The following is a 20,946-nucleotide window of genomic DNA, read 5'->3' as shown; positions in this document are numbered from 1 at the left end:
GAAATACAACTTCAATTTCAAAAGGAGCTGAATAGGCTTTTTTGTTGTTACTGCTTTAACTCTCAGTTTCTGAATCAAAAAGTGCAGACAGTTGGCTTGACAAGCAATCAAGGTTTAGGAATGTGACAGCAAATCCAAGGTACAAGTGCACTTCGGATGTGGACAGCCTTTCTGGGGTTTAATAACGTCTCCAAGCCTTGTCAGGTCCTTAGCTCCTAGGGTTTTTGTTTTTAAACATAGTTGGCCCAGGATATGGCAGTAAGAATTCACATGAGAATCTGTTGCATGCAACACAATTTTAAAAACTCACAACAAGCTCTGTTGGTTTTTATTGTGTATCAGTTACCAAAAAAAAAGAAAAAAGAAAAAAAATGAAAGCAATCTTCCTAATAAGCCATCTTTGATCACTATTACGTGTTTCTAAAGCATCCAGATGTTCACAGTTTAAGAAGCCAAACAATACTACTATTTTCTGTAAAAGTTAACGGTAAAAGAATAATAATAATGGTTTTAGTCAATCATCATTAGTACTTGAAAGTACAAATATAAATTAAATAAGGCTCAAAAAACTTGTACAATAAATCTGCTATAAACAAAGCTAATTAAAAAGAACTGTTCTTAACCTATGTTGTGGTTTTCATTGTGACTTTTTAAAAATTAAAAACAGTATTTGCTTTCTGAAGAATCCAGATGTCTTTACAAAGAAATACAATCTTCATATTTTCCTCATTTTTAATCTGTTTAGTTTTTGGTTTTTTTACTTCTGGTTGTCTTTTTCTTCCTTGGCAATCCTCTTTGTCACACCACTGAAATACTTCTCACGAAAGGAATTGTGACCCTTGTACAGCAAATACTGACAATCCAACAAGTGAGAATACTGATCTTTGTCCTGTATGGCATTAAAGTACAGAAGTTAGTCTTAAGTACATATTATCATGATTTGTCCCAAAAGCTCATTCAAAAAAATGCAAATGAAAGTAAACAGTCAAACTATAAAAGTCATTCTGAGGTTTTTTGTTAAATGGTTCAAAGATAACTCAAATTTCAACAGAATTTACAGAAATATCAATACTCTTCTACAAATTTCAATATTAAATGGAATTGAGAAATAATTTGCAATGAATAATTGACATGAATAACTTTTCTGCTCCAAGAATATCTGCAAATAGATCATTTCAAGTGTATTCATTATTCAAATCTTCTTGCCCTTTTCCACTCTGTGCATCAATCTCTAATAGTTTACTGAGTATTTGATACCAGATATTTGAAAAGTGAGCTGTGCTACTGAATTGCAATTTCTCAGATCAAAACAGCAGCACGCAGCTGTCCCTGGACTGGAGTTGTGGACAAGCACTTCCACCATGAGTACTCAGGCTCTGTCTACACTGATGACAGCAAATTTGCTGCTTTCACATCAATTTTTCCGGTTCGACTGAGTGGCAGTGAAGACACGCTCAGTTGATCTAGAAGTCAATTTAATAAAACTACCTCCGCAAAAAGCATAGCACTGCGTCGATGAGTACATATTTCCCACGGGCGCAGCGCAGTGTAAATGACGCACTAAACAGAAGTTACGAAGTCGATGGGAGTCTGTGTAGCTTGCGTAACTCCCGTCGACTGCCGCCGAATTTTGCCGGCAGCGTAGACCAGGCCTCAGACAGCAATTTAAAGTTTGGTTTCTGGAAATGTTGCTACCAGTTGCACTTAATCACTCAAATGTTTGTGGAAAGCAAACACAAAAGAGGCACAAGAATGGCCACAGTGAATTCATATAAAAACTACAGATATTGGTGGAAGGTGGTGAGGTGTTTTGTTTTGTCTTCTGCAGTATTCACTCAGCAATGATATTAACATTTTGACTGATAACCTTATAAACTATATCTATCTTATGTTAGCCAAGAATAAAGTTTCTTAAATTGGCATAAATATACATATATACACACATAAATGAAAAATCTCATTTTAACCATTTACTGGCTTTTAAGGCCAAGAGATTTTGTTCAAAATACACTGGCTTCACGTAATTACATTTTAAGATGCTTGTTAAATATTATCAATATTATACAGTAAAACAAATCAGCTGTGCTTTGGAATAAACTTGCTGGCTACTTTACACTAACCATAAATGCTAGACAGCTACAGAATTGATCACGCTTGTCAGCAATGCTTGAATTGGTAAAAGAAACCTCACTAAAACTACCTAATAGTCCAGGAAAACACCAAGTGTTTCTTCTGTATATACATATGAGGTTTGCTCTTGTACTTTACTTTAAAACAAAGCAGCAAGTTAAAAGTTAATTCATTAATCAGTTTATAGTTTTCAGTAGAGAGTTATTTTCCCCCTCACAACTTTGAAATGAGGGTGTCTGAAAAGTAGATTTTGTCACATAAATGCAAACAGTTAAATGAAACTAAATTAAGGCAACATTTACACAACAGAATAAGTCTTTAATACTTAGTCAATACCATATGGTGATCGGATGCAGTGGATTTTTGTTTTTATTAATATTAAATATCCTGATACTAATGTGGAGTATTTTTCAACAGCAGATTGTACCAATGTTAAACTAGTCAAATTCTACAGAATTCCCCCATTATGCAGCTCTAGGTTCAAATCCTAAAAAGCAATCTGCACAATTGGAACTTTGTTACCACAAGGAGTCCCATTGGCTTCAGCGTACATAACACTAAGAAAAACTACAATGCGTATTTTAAAAGACTGAAACTAAGATTTGAAATACTGGTTTGTGTGTACATGTACAACTTCCAAGTCTACTAGATATAGATATATATATATATATATATATATATATATATATATATACAGATATATGCCTGTGTATGTGTGTATAGTTTGTCTCTACCAGTAAGTTTCAGAGGTTCTCCATTACCTCAAGCTACCAAAACCAAAAGGTATCTAAGGAAATGTAACATGTAAACATACAAATAGAACAGCATTAAACTACAAGTGCTAACAAGTCCTATATGAATACAGAGAAGAGAGAGAGAGAGCTGGAGAAAACTAACATGAGTAAATCCGTAACAGATTAAAGAAAGTAGTCACTCATTGACCAAACACTCTAATTATGGTTTGCTCTCTTCTTAAAGGGAGAAGTCGAACATTGACCTGTTCTGAGATCTGACAATTTACCAGTGAAAATGGATATAATTCTGTGGGGAAGAACTAGAATTGGAATAATCAAAATCAAATTCATTCCTGATTTCAGACTCAGATACTAATATTTAAAACCTATTTTAACATTTCCTTTGTTTTATTAAGATACTAAACAGGCAGGTCAGTGATTTAGGTTGCCTATTTCATCTTTGCCTAGAACACCAATGTGTGATCCCTGACTCCATGTTTGAGACAGCAACTTTCCATGCACATGGAGTGGGGGGGTATAAACTGGAGACTGTGACATCAAATCCTTGCGTCTTTCCAGCTCTACATCTCTGGACTATGATTTCTAACAAAGGGAAGCTTTGTACAATGGACTGAGAACCCACAATCTTTTGGGTGATTCAGAGAGATGTATTGCAAGCTAGCAGATTTAACATCACTGCTATTATTGTGATCTACAAACTCTGAAATCAACTGTAATGTATAGGATTCATTTGAACCTTTTAATAACTTTTTTTATTAATAAATCTTTAGTTAGCTTACTAAAGATTGGCTGCAACATGGTATTTCGTGAAATCCTGAAATACATATTGACCTGGGATGAGTGTCTGGTTCTTTGGAACTGGAAGAACCTAACATGTGATTTCTGGTTTTAATAATCATTTATCACAGAAGTCTGGTTTGTCTGAGTGCTGTATGAAGAAGCTGAAGGGGACTGTCTGTGGCTTCATAATAACTAGTACAGTAATTTGGAAGCACACATTTGTTCCTGGCTTGGTGAAGTCTTATGATAGAATAAACCACCAGTTTGGGATACATGCCTTATTTTCTGGCAGTCTGACCTGAAATTGGCACTCTTCACTGCGTCCCATACCATGAAGCGTGACAACCAGTTACCTAACGACAAGCTGAATGGGTAGAATATGAACAGTAGTGATATTCTACATTTAGCCATATAAAATGACAAATACATGCAAGATCTTTTAGAAATAATTTAATCTCTAATATTATTTTTGCTGGATGTTAGGTAATTACAATGAGCAGAATAACATAACTAAAATATGCTTTCAAACAATGGCTGAAATCAGCAGGTCTATACAAACTCTAATCCTGCAAGAGTACCTCTGCCAAATCTGTAAGATGCTCTCTCTTCATATACAGCCTACAGTAGGTGCATGGGTCACACTAGTGAATAAAATCTACAGCACAAAAGATTTCACACAATTAAAGTGTAGATGTCAAATCCTCTTGTACCAGTGAATAGTCCATTGCAGATTTCAAATAGTGCGCCTTTTCTTCCCCTAGCTCCCATGCTTTAAGCAAAGCAATAAATCAGGGACAAGAGTTGAACTTTAGCATTTTAAATATCACCTTAAAATTCCTCTTCCTCTTCTTAACATTACTAATTCCAATGCAATGATATTTTCCACTCCTCTTTTTTTGTACTGTTCTCCAGCCTTGAATTTGGAGGGGAATGGAAAGAATAGGAAGAGTTTTGTTATTTTGTTTCCTTTATAACTCTGCACAGAGTTGGGATTAGAGGTAAAACATTTAACTGGTTACTCTGTACAAGCAAGTGAAGTTTCTCTAGAAGCCATTGCTTTGGGTTAGGCACCAAGAATGGCCAACAATGAACTGTGGACAGCAACTTGACTAAATCTATCACCTCTGTGATAGCAGTTCAGGAAAGTTCTTTGTAAAGAGTCAGGTTTAAAACATCCTTTAGTCTACTGTCATTCTCTGATAATGATTTCTTCCACATCATTGATAAGGACCGTGATACATTTATATTCTCCTCTATGGCACCAATTTGCAACTAAACTGCAGTTCTATCCACATATAACTTATGATGCATCCTATGATAAATGAAAGCCTGATCACAAAGTGAAAACCACCTAACTGCTTGCAACTTATTTGATCATGCAATTTAACATTAGATTATTCTATATAATGTGACAGACAGGGTCATACTAGATGGCTACCGGAGAGCGCTAGAAGGCCAATATATCAGCCCCAGGCTCAGCAAATCCCTTTTCCCCTGGTAGCTAAGCAGGGGTTACTCCAGGTTAGTTAACACACCGGGAGCCAATCAAGGCCCCGCCTAGGACTTGTTAAAAACTTCCCCTCCAGAGAAAGGGTGTAGCTAGAGTTGTGAGAGTGAGGCGAGCTACCAGTGTGTGTGAGCAGGCAAGACACTGTCAGAAACCAGGAGGGTTTCAGAGAAGGAGCAGAACACTAGCAGAAGAGAACCCTGCAGGTACAAAGACTAGGGGAAGGAAAAAAACCCTGCCCAAAGAGGCTAAAGGACCTTTCCCAGGCCTGGAGGCCGCAGGGAAAAGACCCTGCCAGAAGGAGAAGATCGAAATGGACATTTAGTTCGGCACTACCATGCTCACTAGGGCTGTCAGAGGTCAAGAGCCTCACCTGGCAAGAGCAGGGTCCAACATTGTCAAGGGGCACAGGGAAGTAACCCAGGGAAGCTAGCAGCTTTCCTGAAGCCACAGTACAAGGCTGCTACTTGTAGAGTCCCTGGGCTGGGGCCTGGAGTCAAGGGTGGGACTGGGCCTCCCCTACCCGCCATTCACTGGAGGGGCAAGAGCCCCGACGAAGAGGCAAGGGCCTCTGAGAACCAGAGACAGGACTGGGACACAGCAGGGAACGGCCATCTTAGAAAGGCTTCATTACCCTCGCCCACCACTAGAGGGTGGAAAAACACTAAGGGGTGAAGCAGTTTTCCCTGACCTACCGCTAGAAGAAAGCACTGGACCTACGAAGATAAAGGAAGAGTTTTGTCACAACAAGCAAAACTAAAAATGGTGCAATATATTTCTAGCATAATAAAACAGGTGGGGAAGATAGAAAAGAACTGAAGTTTACAAATAGAGTTGTGTTTAATTTAAAATCTGTGCAGATATCAAATGTAATGCACAAGCCTATGCTGAATCTAGTGGGCCTCAGTTCAGCCTCAGAGTAATCTCATGTTTGGTTTGGTTTTAAAAAATCCTCCTACCCTTATCACAGCTTCCTTGTGTTTTACATCTGGAACTGGACAGTAGCTATAGAAACCACTTGTACAAATTTTAGACAGCTATAAACATCACCAAGTAGTTCAAAACCAAGGACAACAAGGTCAAGTCTAGCAACTGATGCTGCTAAATACAGTAGAAAAACTCAACACCAATAAAGATGCCTAGAGTGACCATGTGACAAGGAGGTGCTGGAAACCTTCAGCTTTGCAAATCCATCAACACTTTGCTCCTAAGTCTTTTCACGGGCAGTCATTTGTTCAGAATGCACTTTTCAGTCTAATTCTTGTGCCCATCTTGACATGCAATTTGTAGGCATGTTTCTTGAGTATGGTCAACAGCACCTCTCCTCTAGAATTCTATAGATTTGTCAATGTTTTGTCAGGAGTACAGAGTAAAAGCTTCAGAACAAGAACAATCACCAGCGAAATAGATATGAATTATTCTCTAAAAACACCAGACACAGAATAGTAATGGAAGTGAGTATACAGTCATCAAAATATTTTACAGGCTGACTCAAGCCCCAAAACTAGTAGCCAGAGGGTTTTATTTTAACCAAAAGTGGAGCAGCCAAAAAAATCCCTCCAAACTAACTACAACAGGAATTTAAAAACACATCAATCTTTTAAAGAAGAGAGCTGGAGTTTCAAGAATACTTCCTGTAATAATGCTGGAAATTGTTTTGTCCTATCTACATTTGTAGTTACACCGTTTCCTGCTGATTCCATTTTGGAATTAGAAAAATACAAATATAGACAACATAAAACTGTTTGTTTCCTTCTTCTCTGTGTCATGTAACTAGATTTCTTATGAAACTTGGAAACTAATCTGGTGCAACGTCAAGTGCACTTCAACTTGGCTCAATTTATATCTAACCTAAAACAAAAGACTGGACCAAATTTATTGGACACCAACCAGACTATATGACACAAACGTCACAGATTTTACATCTGCTAGAGAAGCAGCCATTCATATGCCTCACCGTCAGACATACTATGGCGCTTTCACATAGATAACTATATTTCTGCAGTGTCAAATTCTAAACTCTGCCTCCTCATCAGCCTTCAGGAAGATACACTCATATCGCCCTACATGGAAAACGCTTGCTCTAATAACATTTATCCTGTACAAAGACTTTCACTGAGACATTGGAGAGATCCACATCCAACCAAATCCCTCCAACCCTGGGAGAAACTACGAGACACTTTCATGCTTTAAAAGCCCTCTTTAATAACAAGAAGTTTTAGATCCTTATCACCAAGGATAGTGAATACTCCCCTGATATCCCCCAAACTTTGCTTCTCCCACATGTTACTTCCTTTTCCTCTTATTCTTCCACCTTGTCTGTTTTCATTTCATACAGATTCATAAGGTATTAATTAGCTATTATTAACCTGCCTACAATGCAGCCATACTCATTTCATAGAATCACAGAAGATTAGGGTTGGAAGGGACCTCAGGAGGTCACCTAGTCCAACCCCCTGCTCAAAGCAGGACCAACCCCAACTAAATCATCCCAGCCAGGGCTTTGTCAAACCGCACCTTAAAAACCTCTAAGGATGGAGATTCCACCACCTCCCTAGGTAACTCATTCCAATGCTTCACCATCCTCCTAGTGAAAAAAGTTTCCCTAATATCCAACCTTGACCTCCCACACCGCAATTTGAGACCATTGCTCCTAGTTCTGTCATCTACTACCACTGAAAACAGCCTAGTCCCATCCTCCCTGGAACCCCCTTTCAGGTAATTAAAGGCTGCTATCAAATCTCCCCTCATTCCTTTTCTTTTGCAGACTGAACAAGCCTAGTTCCCTCAGTCTCTCCTCATACGTCTTGTGCTCCAGCCCCCTAATAATTTTTGTTGTCCTCCGCTCAACTCTTTCCAATTTGTTCACATCCTTTCTGTAGTAGGGGGTCCAAAACTGGACATAGTACTCCAAAAGAGGCCTCACCAGTGCCGAATAGAGGGGAATAATCACTTCCCTTGATCTGCTGGCAATGCTCCTACTAATGCAGCCTAATATGCTATTAGCCTTCTTGGCAATAAGGGCACACTGTTGACTCATATCCAGCTTCTTGTCCACTGTAACCCACAGGTCCTTTTCTGCAGAACTGCTGCCTACCCAGTCAGTCCCCAGTCTGTAGCAGTGCACGTGATTCTTCCGTTCTAAGTGCAGGACTCTGAACTACTGCATCAGATTTCTTTTAGCCCAATCCTCTAATTTTTCTAGGTCACTCTGTATCCTATTCCTGCCCTCCAGTGTATCTACCACTCCCCACATCTTAATGTCATCCGCAAACTTGCTGAGGGTGCAATCCACCCTATCCTCCAGATCATTAATGAAGATGTTGAACAAAACCAGCCCTGGCACCGACCCCTGGGGCACTCCACTTGTTACCAGCTGCCAACTAGACTTTGAGCCGTTGATCACTACCCGTTGAGCCCGATGATCTAGCCAGCTTTCTATCCATCTTATAGTCCATTCATCCAACCCATACTTCTTTAAATTGCTGATAAGAATACTGTGGAAGACCGTATCAAAAGCTTTGCTACAGTCAAGGTATATCACGTCCACTGCTTTCCCCACATCCACAGTCAGTCGTCTCATCGCAGAAAGCAATGAGGTTGGTCAGACATGACTTGTCCTTGTTAAATCCATGCTGACTGTTCCTGATCACCTTCCTCTTTTCCAAGTGCCTCAAAATGGATTCCTTGAGGACCTGTTCCATGATTTTTCCAGGGACTGAGACGAGGTTGACCGATCTGTAGCTCCCCAGATCCACCTCCTTCCCTTTATTGAAGATGGGCACTATATTTGCCTTTTTCCAATCATCTGGGACCTCCCCCAAACGCCAAGAGTTTTAAAAAATAATAGCCAATGGTTCTGCAATCAGATCACCCAACTTCCTCAGCATTCTTGGATGCATTGCATCCTGCCCCATGGACTTGTGCATGTCCAGCTTTTCTAAATAGGCATTTATTTAGGGGAAGGAACTAAGTAATTAATGACAGACACTATGGTCCAAAGTAAGCCTCAAAATGTTTCCTTTTAAAATTTCCCACCCACTGTGCGCCAGTACAGTACATTTTTTGTACAGACTTCATCCAATCTGTATTGGGTAAGCATGTATGTTACTGCAAGTTTACAAAACAAAATCTACCAGTTGTAAAAGGATTTCCTATTGAATTGAATGAGATAAAAACAGTTCAAGCTGTGTATTACTAGGATGTTTCGTGGTCTTTATGCTTATGATGAAATAAAAGTATATATCAATGAATATTTTTTATTAGGATTCATCTCTACTTTGGTTATTTAGATCACTAATTTCTTGAAATTTTCAACACCAGTTCAGTGAAACCCTATTGCATATGAGTGTTTTCACAAAAGGTCAATTTCTTCCGTGGAATCCGGATTTTAGTGTTTATACAGTATGTAAAATATATGCAATGTACATGTATTCATTACTAGTATAAATAACTCCTGGGGATACTGCATGATGATTATGCTGTATAATCTAAAACTCACTATCTTTATAAAAATGCATCATCTTTCACATACATTAGAAAACTAATTCCTAATTAAATGAAATGATACTGAACAATGCCTGAAGAAGTATGCTAGATGCTGGAGTATGAAAATACCCTCACTCACTCAAACAGCAAGACAACTGGGCAGACCTCCAAGTCTCCTAAACAGCTTCTTTTCATGTCACATCTTCGTTTTTATTGGACACCATAATGTCCCTACAAAACATTGATATGACACAGAGTAGGAACAATGCTGATTAAGAGATCCCTGTAAAAGGAACTAAGCAGTATGAGGCCAAACATACTATATCAAAAACACTCAAAAGCAGGTATGCATTTGCTGAGGGAAGGAGTTAAACAATACACAGCTTCACTTATTACTTAGACATGTGCTTTTTCACAAGCAACAGTACACTGCCTTTCATTGTCCTTAAGTTATATAAAAAGCCTCTAGACCCCTGGGCAGAGGCACCTGCTAGTTTTAACTAAGTAGTAAATTTGCCAGCTAACATCAGGTGCTCAAAACTAAGCATTTCAACCATTGAATTAAGAATATACATACTGAAGAGTAAGTGATGAACAAAACACAATAGACTGAAGCCTATAAACTGAAGGGTTAAGAAGTGGTTTACATTAGAATATGTAGTCCAAGAACACTATTAATGTCTAACGTCAATATATCAAAAATAAAATTGGCATGGGGAAGAGTTACATTGCAAAAGTTTGTTATAAACGATGGTTTATTAATGCCAAAGTCAACAGCACCTGCTCTGAACAACTTATACAATTTGTTACACTGTGTAAGTGCTATTTGACAATTTAAGTCATCACTTGCATTATGAAATCCAGACTGGAAGCTTGCTGGGTTGTTAGCATATACCATCAGGCTGAAGCACTAATTTGCTTCAAACCACCTCCATTGTTTAAAAGAATAGCTTTTTACAGCTAATTAAGAAAATACCAGAAGCACTTACTCACCTCCTACACATTTTAGCTAAGAACAATGTCCTACTTATTAACCTGCCTCCTATTTCCTACCATGTCTATGTATCTCTTTCCTAATGTTATATTTCCAGACTTCTTTTTTGCTGGTCATCTATAACAGTTTAAGCAACAAAGGGGAAGAGATGAGAGGATAAGGAGACCTGCAGATACCATACTGTGATCCTTCTCAGAAGGAAAACTACTAAGTAAAACAGTTTTTTTTTAAATTCTCCCCTTTCCTGAATGAGAGTTGGAGGTTAAATACCATTCTCAAGAGGCCCCCACATCACTGAACCAATGTCAGACTTTAGTACTGTCCTGTTTTTTGTTTTTAAGATGTGGCATTTTTCAAATCCTCTAATTCCAATCATAAAAACATCTCAACAGCAGCAGAGTTGACAATCAAGTGCTGAATACCAAATCTGGTGGAGGTAATACAGTACATTCCCTTTTGCAGTTCAAACCTTTCACATATCTGACAGCCGCTACTTCACACAACACACCCAAGAACAATTTACCTCAAATTCTTTCACCTTTTCCATGGTTATCAAGCGCCTTGACGTGTGGCTGGAAAGCATCTGCTCACAGTTACTAATAAGTTTCAGACAAGGGTGCCAGGGAATAATCTTTTCTGTATATCTGGAAGAAATAAGCAGTCAGAAGGCTGTAAGCCTATGAACTGTAACATGTGCATCTGAAACACAAGTCATACAGATCTATTCAAACTGGCTTACACTATAAGCTTCCACACGTGTTATAGCCATACTAAGTTTCTAGAAACAATGTTTTCAGAAATCATAAGCATATATTCTATATTTCTGGAACACAAAAAAAAAAAAGATGGTGTAGATGAACTTAGCTCTAAACAGGAAGAATACTTTTCATAGGGCTCTCTACATATATTTGCAAATGGGTAATTGACCTCTTGAGGTCCCTTCCAGCCATATATTTCTATGTATAGGTGCCTGCATCATTTCAAGTATCATGAAAAAATTCCTCCAACCATCCAATCAGAAACTGTGCTTTTTTAAAAGTATTTTACATGCATCCAATGATAATCTATCGAGTATGCCCCAATGGGACTATTATACTTGGACTTCAAGCTATATTACACCACAACCTCTTTAACAGTCATTGAAATCCCCTGGATTCAGAGGCTGGTGTTATAAACAGACTGCAGCATATTGAACTTCCTTGTCAGATAGGAAAGACATTTTAAAGAAGAAAATCTGTTCTGATAGCCCTTTGTCAGATGGTCATAACACTGGCTTGCTGACAAAATGTGCCAAAATTAATTCAGTTAAAACTTCTATAATGGTGGGTAAAGAGTAGGCTTCCACAATATTTTAAGTAACTCCTATCTTGCAGAAAAACTACATCTACATCACCCAAATAAAGACGACAACTAAGTTCCAAGAATCTACATCTCCTGAATGGCATCCACCCCTTATTTTTCAAAAGGCTAGAAGCTGAATTAGGTTTTAAAGAGATTAATGGAGAGGTGGGGGGATACGTCTGACTCAGCTAACAGCCTATAAACATATAATAAAGGACAGTGTGAATATGAGGCATCTTCACCATGCAGATGAGACCGTCTTTAAAAAATTAATCTCCCCACATCCCATGAAGGGCAAGTTGTACTTAAGTACCTATGACAAAGAGGCATTTCTGAATGTATCAATGTAAATAAATTGTGTGTGTGTGTGTGGTGGGGGAGGGTGGGAAGGGAGGAATGCAAAAACAGTGCCTACCACCACGTACTGCCAGCTATAATGGTACCTCTCCAAATTTTTTTTTGTTTTGTTTTTGTTTTTAAATGTATATGCATCTATACACTTTGTGTGCGACCTTAAGCAAGTCAGTTAGTCTCTGTACCTCAGTTTCCCCATCTGTAAAGTGAAGACAATAGCAATCCCCTACTTCACAGGATTGTTGTAAGGATAAATACATTAAGAGGCTGCTCAGATACTACAGTAATGAGGCCACTCAGGACAGAATATATGTGTACAGTTTTGCACAGCTGCCTGAAAAATTATGAACCATGTGGCCAATGTTGCTTCTTTCAACTGTACTAGAAAGCCTGCTACAATAATCACAGAAACTAACCTTTGCAATAATGCTGGTACAGAGCTGGGAGCCATTAATAAAGAACACTGTAGTATTTTTTAAATAAGGGTAGTTCCACCTGTCTGTATAAACAAACAAACCAAACCAAAACAGAACTAGACTTGTTTTAGGCCTGGTCTATAGTAGGCATTTTCACTGATATAGCTATGTCTCGGGGGTGTGAAAAATCCATACCCCCCAAAAGTCTTAGCTATACCAACCTAACCCCCACTGTAGATGGCACTACGTCAACAGAAGAATTCTTCTGTGAACTTTGCTACTGCTTCTCAGAGAGGTGGATTAGCTAGGTGGATGGCAGAAGCCCTCCTGTCAGCATATGTATTTTCTACACTGAAGCGCTACAGCTGTACAGCTGCAACCACTGTGGCATTTTAAGTATAGACCTACCCAAGTGGCAACAAGATTTTACAGAAAAGTGGAAAATGGAATGTCAATGACAGAAGTTCCAACCTCCTAAATAATTCTTGTACTAATGTTTGTCTCTTCAGTGCAAAGCTCAAGGCAGCAATAAATTTCTTGCCTGTTTAGCTGCATTTTTATTCTCCATTTTTCTGCACTGAGCACTATCCTGATGCTCAAGAACTCCCAAACCTGTTTAATTTCTATCTGCTGCCCGAAGTAGCATCCCAATACACTGTGCTTCAATCAAAGGATTTAAGGTGTTGGTTTTGACGTATAAAAAACTCAAGACCCTTTTATGAGACTGCTCTCTCTTCTTGCTACACTACCATAGTTGCAGTCAGCAAATGTGCTTGACCAGGAGACCCCTTGATTTATAAAAAAGGGGGTCTGGCAGTAGAGTTATCCATGAGAGGTTCTGAGCTCTGAAACTAGCTTCCTCCCAGTCCAAGATAGCTCTGATCTGTTGAAGTTCAGGGCACATTGAAAGGCATATTTATTTGTGCAGGCTGCTCCAGAGGATGGGTGGGTTTGATATGTGTGGGGAAAGGGAGATGTTCTACTAGCAGGTAAATTGCTATTTAGTTTTATTTTTGTTCTTGTGATTTGAAATCCAAAGAAAAATTAAATTAAAAATGACAGCCAAAGCAACATGCCACACCTTCTGGAGGACAGAAGGCATGAAAAATAACCAGAATCCAAACACTTGAGGAAAGGGAGCTGATAGTAGTCTCTCCCTTGGTTCCTTAAATGAAGAAGGTTTCTTCTCTCCCTTGCTTCAGAAGTAGAAAACAGGCCACTTCTTTATCTTCCCCTATTGCTAGTCTGCTTGTGGGAAACAGATACAGGGCAATGGTTTCAGCAAACATAGTCTGAGACCAGTGCAGGAGACAGCAGCAACCACCAACGAGGTTACCCCTTCTGCTCCACATGCAGCGCTCTGGTCAAAGCAGTGCAGGACGCAGAGCAAGCAAGACAAGGAGTGGGTGAGGCAGACTAGGCCTGAACACAGGAGCAGATGGCGCAAAGGCAAATGCCCAGTTGGCTGGTCTTAGCCTGGACAGATAGCAACACAGGGAGTGACAAAAACTGTGACCTTGGAAAACATAACCCTTATATCATAGGTTTCGAGCTTGTCAAAAATAGCACTTGGGAGATGTGATGCTGACAGACCAGCTCAAACCAAAGCCAGAGGCCAAATCACTTGTGTATAAGGATCAAAGAAGTGTTAAAAGGTATTATAGCATATTCAGGCCAATTCACTTGTGTGTTAGTATAGATCAAAAAGAGATGTTAACTGTATTGTTTTCACTTGTCTGTATCCTGCTTACTATTACATTACATTTACATTATGTATGCCCCAGTAATTAAATAACTCTAGATCAAAGGTGTGTCAATGTAAGAGTGTATTCAGGTGTTAAAACTTCATGAAAACTAATGGCATGTTACTTGTACTGTTTTCACTTATCTCTTTCTATTATAATGTAATGGCAGGCTTTTACATTATGTATATTTCTGTAACTAAATTACCACTCAAACGTGACTGGAACCTTGGAAGTGTAAAAGAAGAAGAATGCTAGCTTCAAAGCGAGGGCACCGTGTTCAACAATGGGAATTCACAGACTGTGTCTGCATTTCCTATTCATCGTCATCAAAGGGTAAAGACACTGTTCAGATTGTTTTCTGGAGAAGAAGCTATAAATATGGATTCAATGAATGGTTCTCTATCTCTGGACTGTTTGGATTCTAACAAGGTGGAATAATTGAACAAGAAGACAGAGGTCACCGGGGTTATTCTGCATACCCTGAGACACAGTTGGAAAATGGCAGTTTATTACACCTTTGCTATCATTTCATACTTACAAACTTTGATCCACCTGTTAATGTATTTTACCTGCTTTAACCTCTCAACACCTCTCATTTCTTTTTCTTAGCTAATAAACCCATAGTTAGTTTACTATAGAATTGGCTGTCAGCGTTGTCTTTGGTGTAAAATCAGTAATACTAATCAATGTGGGATAAGTGACTGATTCTTTGGAATTGGGAGTAACCTGATGTGGACTGATTTTTTATTTTAATAACCTTTTATCATCAAGTTCAGTTTGACTGGGTGGCAAGATAGACTGGAGAGGCTAAGGCCACTGTCCGTGACTCCATGGTAAGACAGGTATAGTGATCCAGGAGTTCACATCTGTTACTGGTTTGGTGAAATCTAATTACAGAACATACCAGTAGTTTGGGGTGTCTGCTCTTGTTTTCTGACAGTCTGCCCTGAGACAGGCACTCACAGTTGAGAGTCACTCTAGATAGTGTGACAGGAGGAAATTATTATTTTGATAACTAGGAGAACGAATTACAAGTGGTAAGAAGTCTCATGCAACTTTTAGTATGTAGAACACAAATGTTGAATCAGAGACTCACTTATGCACACATACCTGACAGGACACACTACTGTTATTATTTGTATTGCAGTAGTGCATAGGGGCTCCAGTCATGGATTAGGAACCCATTGTGGTAGGCACAGTACATATATATAACAGATATGGGCCCTGCCCTGAATAGTTTATAATTTAAAAAAGACAAGTGTTGGGGTGTTGTTTTTTTTAAGAAAGAGAGTTTAGTAGCTTAGGCAAATATTATGTGATACAGCATTTCACATAATGAGACTGGCAGAGAAAAGGAGGGACACTCTTGGCTAACACTGTCCCATGAATACAAAACTAACATTTTAATCATTAATAAATTAATCTAGCTACCAGGATTTATGACCACAAGCCCAGAAAAGGGTCACATACAAACTCAAACTGGAATAGCAGACTCCGCTACTGTTTTTCCCCACACTTCCTCTTAGTCAGCCAGTTGCTGAGGTCTTTGCTGCACATAATGTGATCTGAAACCCAGGTAACAACTGAAAGTGCCCCAGGCCCTTTTAGCCATTCAGAATGTGATTTCTGTTATCTTAGTGACATAACGAGAGTTTCCCTGATGTGTTGTAACTCCAGAAGTTAAGGTGTAACTCTGCGGCTAAGGCACTGGACTAGGACTTAAGAGACTCATGTTCAATTCCCAGCTCTACCAGAGACTTCCAGTATTACCTTAGACAAGTCAATCTCTGTCTCTCAGTTCCCATCTGAAAATGAAGAAAATACTTCCTTTTTTCCACGTATTGTCTGTCTGATAGCCTGTAACTGAGTCCTTATTTCTCCTTGCATTTAGCCACGTCTGTGGCTCAGTTTCCCCCTCTTCCAGCAACTGACCTACAATCTTCCCAGGTAGATGGACAGAATGGGGTTTAACCCTTGGTCACTATTTCCCCTTCCAAGGACACAAAAATCCAAACCAAACTAGTTTCTCTAGCTCTTCCCAGGCTTAATAGTCCTTCTGCCTTGTTAGTGCAGGTTTGCTCTCCTGGTTCTACAACATATTTTCATGCTCCACAGGCTAAAGCTTTCACCCATGTTGATGCATGACTGCCCTTCCCTACTCAGTTAAGTCATATGCCCTCCCTCTAGAGCAAAATGATTCCTTGCCCTGTTTGACAGAGGGTTCTCTGCTTTTCTCAGCCTTCCCCAGGCCCTGTGACTCAACAGTCCTTTTCCTCTTCATGGTAGGGGTGTCAGATCACCCCTTCCTGGTAGTGCAGTGGAGAGGCAAGGGAGCATAGTCCTCTCCTGACTCCAGCCAACAGCTGTGAGAAGCAGTGGGTCCTGCTTCACTTACAGCATAGCCTACCTCCTCCTGAACCCTTCTCAGGCCTCATTAGCCAAGGCCTTCTGGCAGGCTCCACCCCAGCTCATTCTCTTCACAGGGAACCATCTGACCCCTGCCAAGCTTTCCCAGCCCACCACAGTCCTAACCCAGACCTGTCAGCTGAACAGCCAGCACTTCCTGTTCCCTGCAGGTCTGTCCCCTCCTAACTGAGCCATAGACAGCTTCTTGTATAGCCTGACAGTCATGATTTCTCTTGGCCATCTGACCTCTGAACTCTCCTAGGGAATTGCATTGTCCAGAATTTATCTGTTTAAAGGGCCATGCCACAATAAGAAAGCAAACTAATACTGCCTGCTCTTACAGGAGTGTGCATTTAGCTTTGAAGTTTCACTGGATTCCAGTATTCTAGTTTTCCAGTCACATATCATTCCTTTACCAACAGCATGCGCATTTTTGCAAAATTCAAGAAAGTTCTGATTTCTAACTAGAAGTACGTGGTTCTCTCTCCTTTCAACAAACGTTTCAAACTCTGTACTCCCTCACTCACCTAGTTTCAAAATATGGAAATCTAGGAATCCCCCAAACTCCAGTTGGAAGTTCTAGAGACATTCCACCCTGGAAGAAATTATGGCTAGGTTAGAATATTAATTTTTACCTACTACATACTAGATATCAAAACATTTAGAAGAGTACGTACTCAGGTTTGTAAACTGGTAGCCAGTACACCAATCTTCCACCCATCAGAAGGTACTCTGCCGCAAAGTTTAACAGGTCAAAAAAGATATCACTCAGATGATAGTTCGAGGAAATGGAGATGTGATTTTCTGTGCTAAACAGTATTTAAAAAAATTTAACAGGTAACATCCACAATGTTATATTTTGAACAACAATCTGACAGTTGCAAAGCCAGATAAGGGAATTATCTAACTCCCTCTGAAATTAATGAGAAATCTGCATCAAACTTTTTTACAGTGGCTTTGCAAATTCTACCCCTAATATTTAAAGAGAAAGTTACTCAACTAAAATCACTTTTGAAATACAACTATTTTGTACAGTGTCTTCGATAAGAGTGATTGTAAGAATCAATGGGGGAAAAGACATTCTGAGATGAGATCTGAAAATAGCAGAAAATCAAGGACAAGCAGCAGAAAAGGCTGTCATACCAGCAATCGAGAGATTGTCTGCAAGGACAGAGAATGCTTATTGTAGGGGAGTACGGTGAGGTGGGCAAGGGAAACTAAAAGATATGGTATATGGAGAGGTTTAAAACAAAGGTAGGCAATTTTGAACAGGATGTTGGAGCACTCAGGGGATTAATACAGCTGTCCAAGGACAAGGATGATGACAAGAAGCTATTTTGTACATATAAGAGAGGGAGTTTTGGACTTAGAATTTAGAAAATTTGCATTGCCAAGACTGTAAGAAAGGCAAAAAGGAGGATTTTAGGAAGACCGGCACTGATAGTAACTTTTGCAAACTATGTAGTGAAGGTGGTACTTTTAAAAATTGTTTGGTTAAAGGATAGCAATGAACTAAGTTTCTAAAACTGTGGTTGGCCTTCCATTAACACATTAATATTTACAATGAATAAAAAGACTTACCTACCCTCTTTCTGTTGCTTTAACTATTTCTTTTTGTGAACCAGTTCTTCTCGTAGCTTCTCGTATGCCATATGGAGCTATGCAGAATAAGTACATAATATAGAGATCAGGAGTTCATCCTTTACACAAATAATTTCATGGAATGCTACAATAGTGTACATGTGGTAGCCGTTGCAAAGAGTTTATATGATTAACTTCTTCAAGATGTATCCATTAAAAGAAGTTTATCTTGATCCAAAGGATCACTTTTTAAAGCTATTTCAAAAAGGTCTCTTATCAGTAAGATATTTTATAGTCAAGTGCACTAGCACATTAATCACTTAAAAACTATTTAATATGATGCTGAAGGCTTATTTTTCTTTAAAATGATTTTGTTGGCTAAAAAACTTTTCCTTACATTTCCAACAACACTTTGACACTGTTAATCTCCTTCCCTTGTTTCATCTTGTAATGGGGTTTAAAGATCCTTTTAAGGGTAGAGGGGGCCAGAAGATTGGATTGGAAAAAGCCTGGGAAATGGCCTAATTCTCCAGAGAGGCTGGGCGCTGATGTGGGATCTGACAGCACTCCCTGACTGCTTTAGAGGTAACTGGAGGGGGAACTAGGAATCAGACACCCTGGAATGAGGGTGAAATTGAAAACCTCAGGAAGGGTTTGGACCAATAAATTGACCCCCAGGAAGATGGGTGTTACTTTACATACTTTGGCATGCAAATAAGTCATTGAGGGAACTGAGGAGAGGGTGCCTGCAGGGCCACACTGTGCCATGAAGGGGCATGCCCTAGGATGGGACTCTGCCAGACTGATGCTGCAGCACATTCTGAAGCGGAAGCTTCAGAAAAGAGATTTTTATTGTATTGTGGTAGCATCTAGGAGTCCTAGTCATAGACCAGGACCCCAGTATGCTAGGCACTATACAAACAAAAAGAACAAAAAAGGCGGTCTTTGCTCCAACTCTAAATCTCCAATTGCATGTTTCAGAAAGATATAGGTTATCCCTAGTGCCCTGCCAACAGCCTTCTTTCCCATCTCAAGGAAACAAGCAGTACTATCCAAAGTTACCTCTGAGCTATTGCTATGGCTGTTAAGCTTGCCTGTGCAGTTGTTTCACTACATCTATCAATCATTTTGCAAAATACTTTGGGATCAGGAGCCCCTATAGTGCAGGGCTCCTTTCTCTTTCAGCCCATTGGAAGCAGCTCTCTGGAGAGTAGTATACACACTGGCTTCTCCCTCAAGACAGGGGGTAAACATTGACAGGAGAAGAAAGTCAGGGCCAGAGCTCCAGCCAGAAAGGTCTGGGATTGGCAGCTTTGGGCGGAGCAGACTGGGACAGAGGAAGAGCTGTGTGTGTGGAAGAACTCGGGCTGAATACAAACTTGTGTGTTGTCATTATGAACTTTACTTTGGGGACTCTGATGATTGTTTCAACCATTTTGTTATTAAGGACTCAGAATTGTTTGAACTTTTTCTATTATTAAACCAGCCCCAGGCAGCGGTGCTGTTAGCCAGAAAAAAGAGACTAGGGGATGAGGGTGCCTGTAAAGTGACCCCTGGCCGCAAGAAGGTTCTCAGTAAGCAGTCATCCCACTACAAGTCTGAAGAACAAACCTATGAATGCACCTGGAAAATCTGTAACCAATACTTCAAAACTGTTGTAATTGTCTACATTTCACATTTTTTTTTTTTTTTGCTAAAAATACTACACAAGTCTTTATTCTTACATATCTCTGCAAAGCTAAAGAGTGCTGCACAAACATTAATTCATCTTCAACACTTCTGTAAGCTTTCCTAACACTCATCACACGGCATTAGAAAAGTATCATCTCCGTTTTACAGACGTGGAAACTGAAGCACAGAGATTAAGGGCTTAATTCAAACATCCTTATTTGTGTTGTGCGTTACCTTGCTTGGCCAGCAGTCCCAATGAAATCAATGCTCATGAACCAAAGTAACTGTCGCCATGAACAAGTGCAACAGAACAAAGTTCTAACTGATCTGCTTATGGTCACACAGCAAGTCACGGCAGAGTCATATTAGAGCTCAGGATTTTCTGGCTCCCCATCCCATTTTTAGTCTAGTAGACTGTGCTGCCGTTTAGGTCTCCTGCTCATCACAAATAGTTTCTAATAAAGAGACTTAAAAGAGCAGAGAACCTTTCATATCTTTTAACATTGCTGGTGGTCAAGTGTGCAGAAGATAAATTAGAGTTTGTTTGAAAGCAATTCAATGAGCACTTCAGTGCCTTAACCAAAGGCCCATTAAAGTAGGTCAGAGCCTTTCCATGGACTTCAATGGTGTTTGAATCTGGCCCCAAAAGCAGCGCAATACAACTTACATATTTATCAGAAACCTCTCCTAATGCAGATGAAGTCACTTCAGAAAGAAGCATGACTCAATAAAGGCATAGGAGACAATAAGAGTGTTATATTTCTGAATAGGAGCACTC

At 39.5% G+C, this 20,946-nt stretch overlaps 1 protein-coding gene across 5 annotated transcripts in view; it reads right to left on the bottom strand.

Annotated features, from left to right (window-relative positions):
• Nucleotides 1–306: 306 nt before the first annotated feature.
• TRMT11 (tRNA methyltransferase 11 homolog) overlaps nt 307–20,946 on the bottom strand; it is a 44,083-nt gene continuing 23,443 nt past the window's right edge. For 3 of the 5 annotated variants that reach the window (XM_067546714.1, XM_067546715.1, XM_067546717.1), the window contains 4 exons: nt 18,502–18,574; nt 17,594–17,725; nt 11,178–11,298; nt 307–889 (listed from right to left, as the gene is read on the bottom strand). In XM_067546714.1, the coding sequence (XP_067402815.1) occupies nt 758–889; nt 11,178–11,298; nt 17,594–17,725; nt 18,502–18,574 (458 nt within the window). In that variant the 3' untranslated portion in view covers nt 307–757. Of the gene's footprint in view, nt 890–11,177; nt 11,299–17,443; nt 17,512–17,593; nt 17,726–18,501; nt 18,575–20,946 lie in introns of those variants that run through there. The other 2 variants (XR_010919451.1, XM_067546716.1) reach the window with 2 other exon arrangements.

Source organism: Emydura macquarii, unplaced genomic scaffold, assembly GCF_026122565.2.
Source record: "Emydura macquarii macquarii isolate MOO-44397 ecotype Brisbane River unplaced genomic scaffold, CSIRO-AGI_Emac_v2 contig_1146, whole genome shotgun sequence".
NCBI lineage: Eukaryota > Metazoa > Chordata > Testudines > Chelidae > Emydura > Emydura macquarii.
The sequence above is the reverse complement of the archived record's forward strand: the minus strand, read 5'-3'. Positions and strand labels throughout refer to the sequence as shown.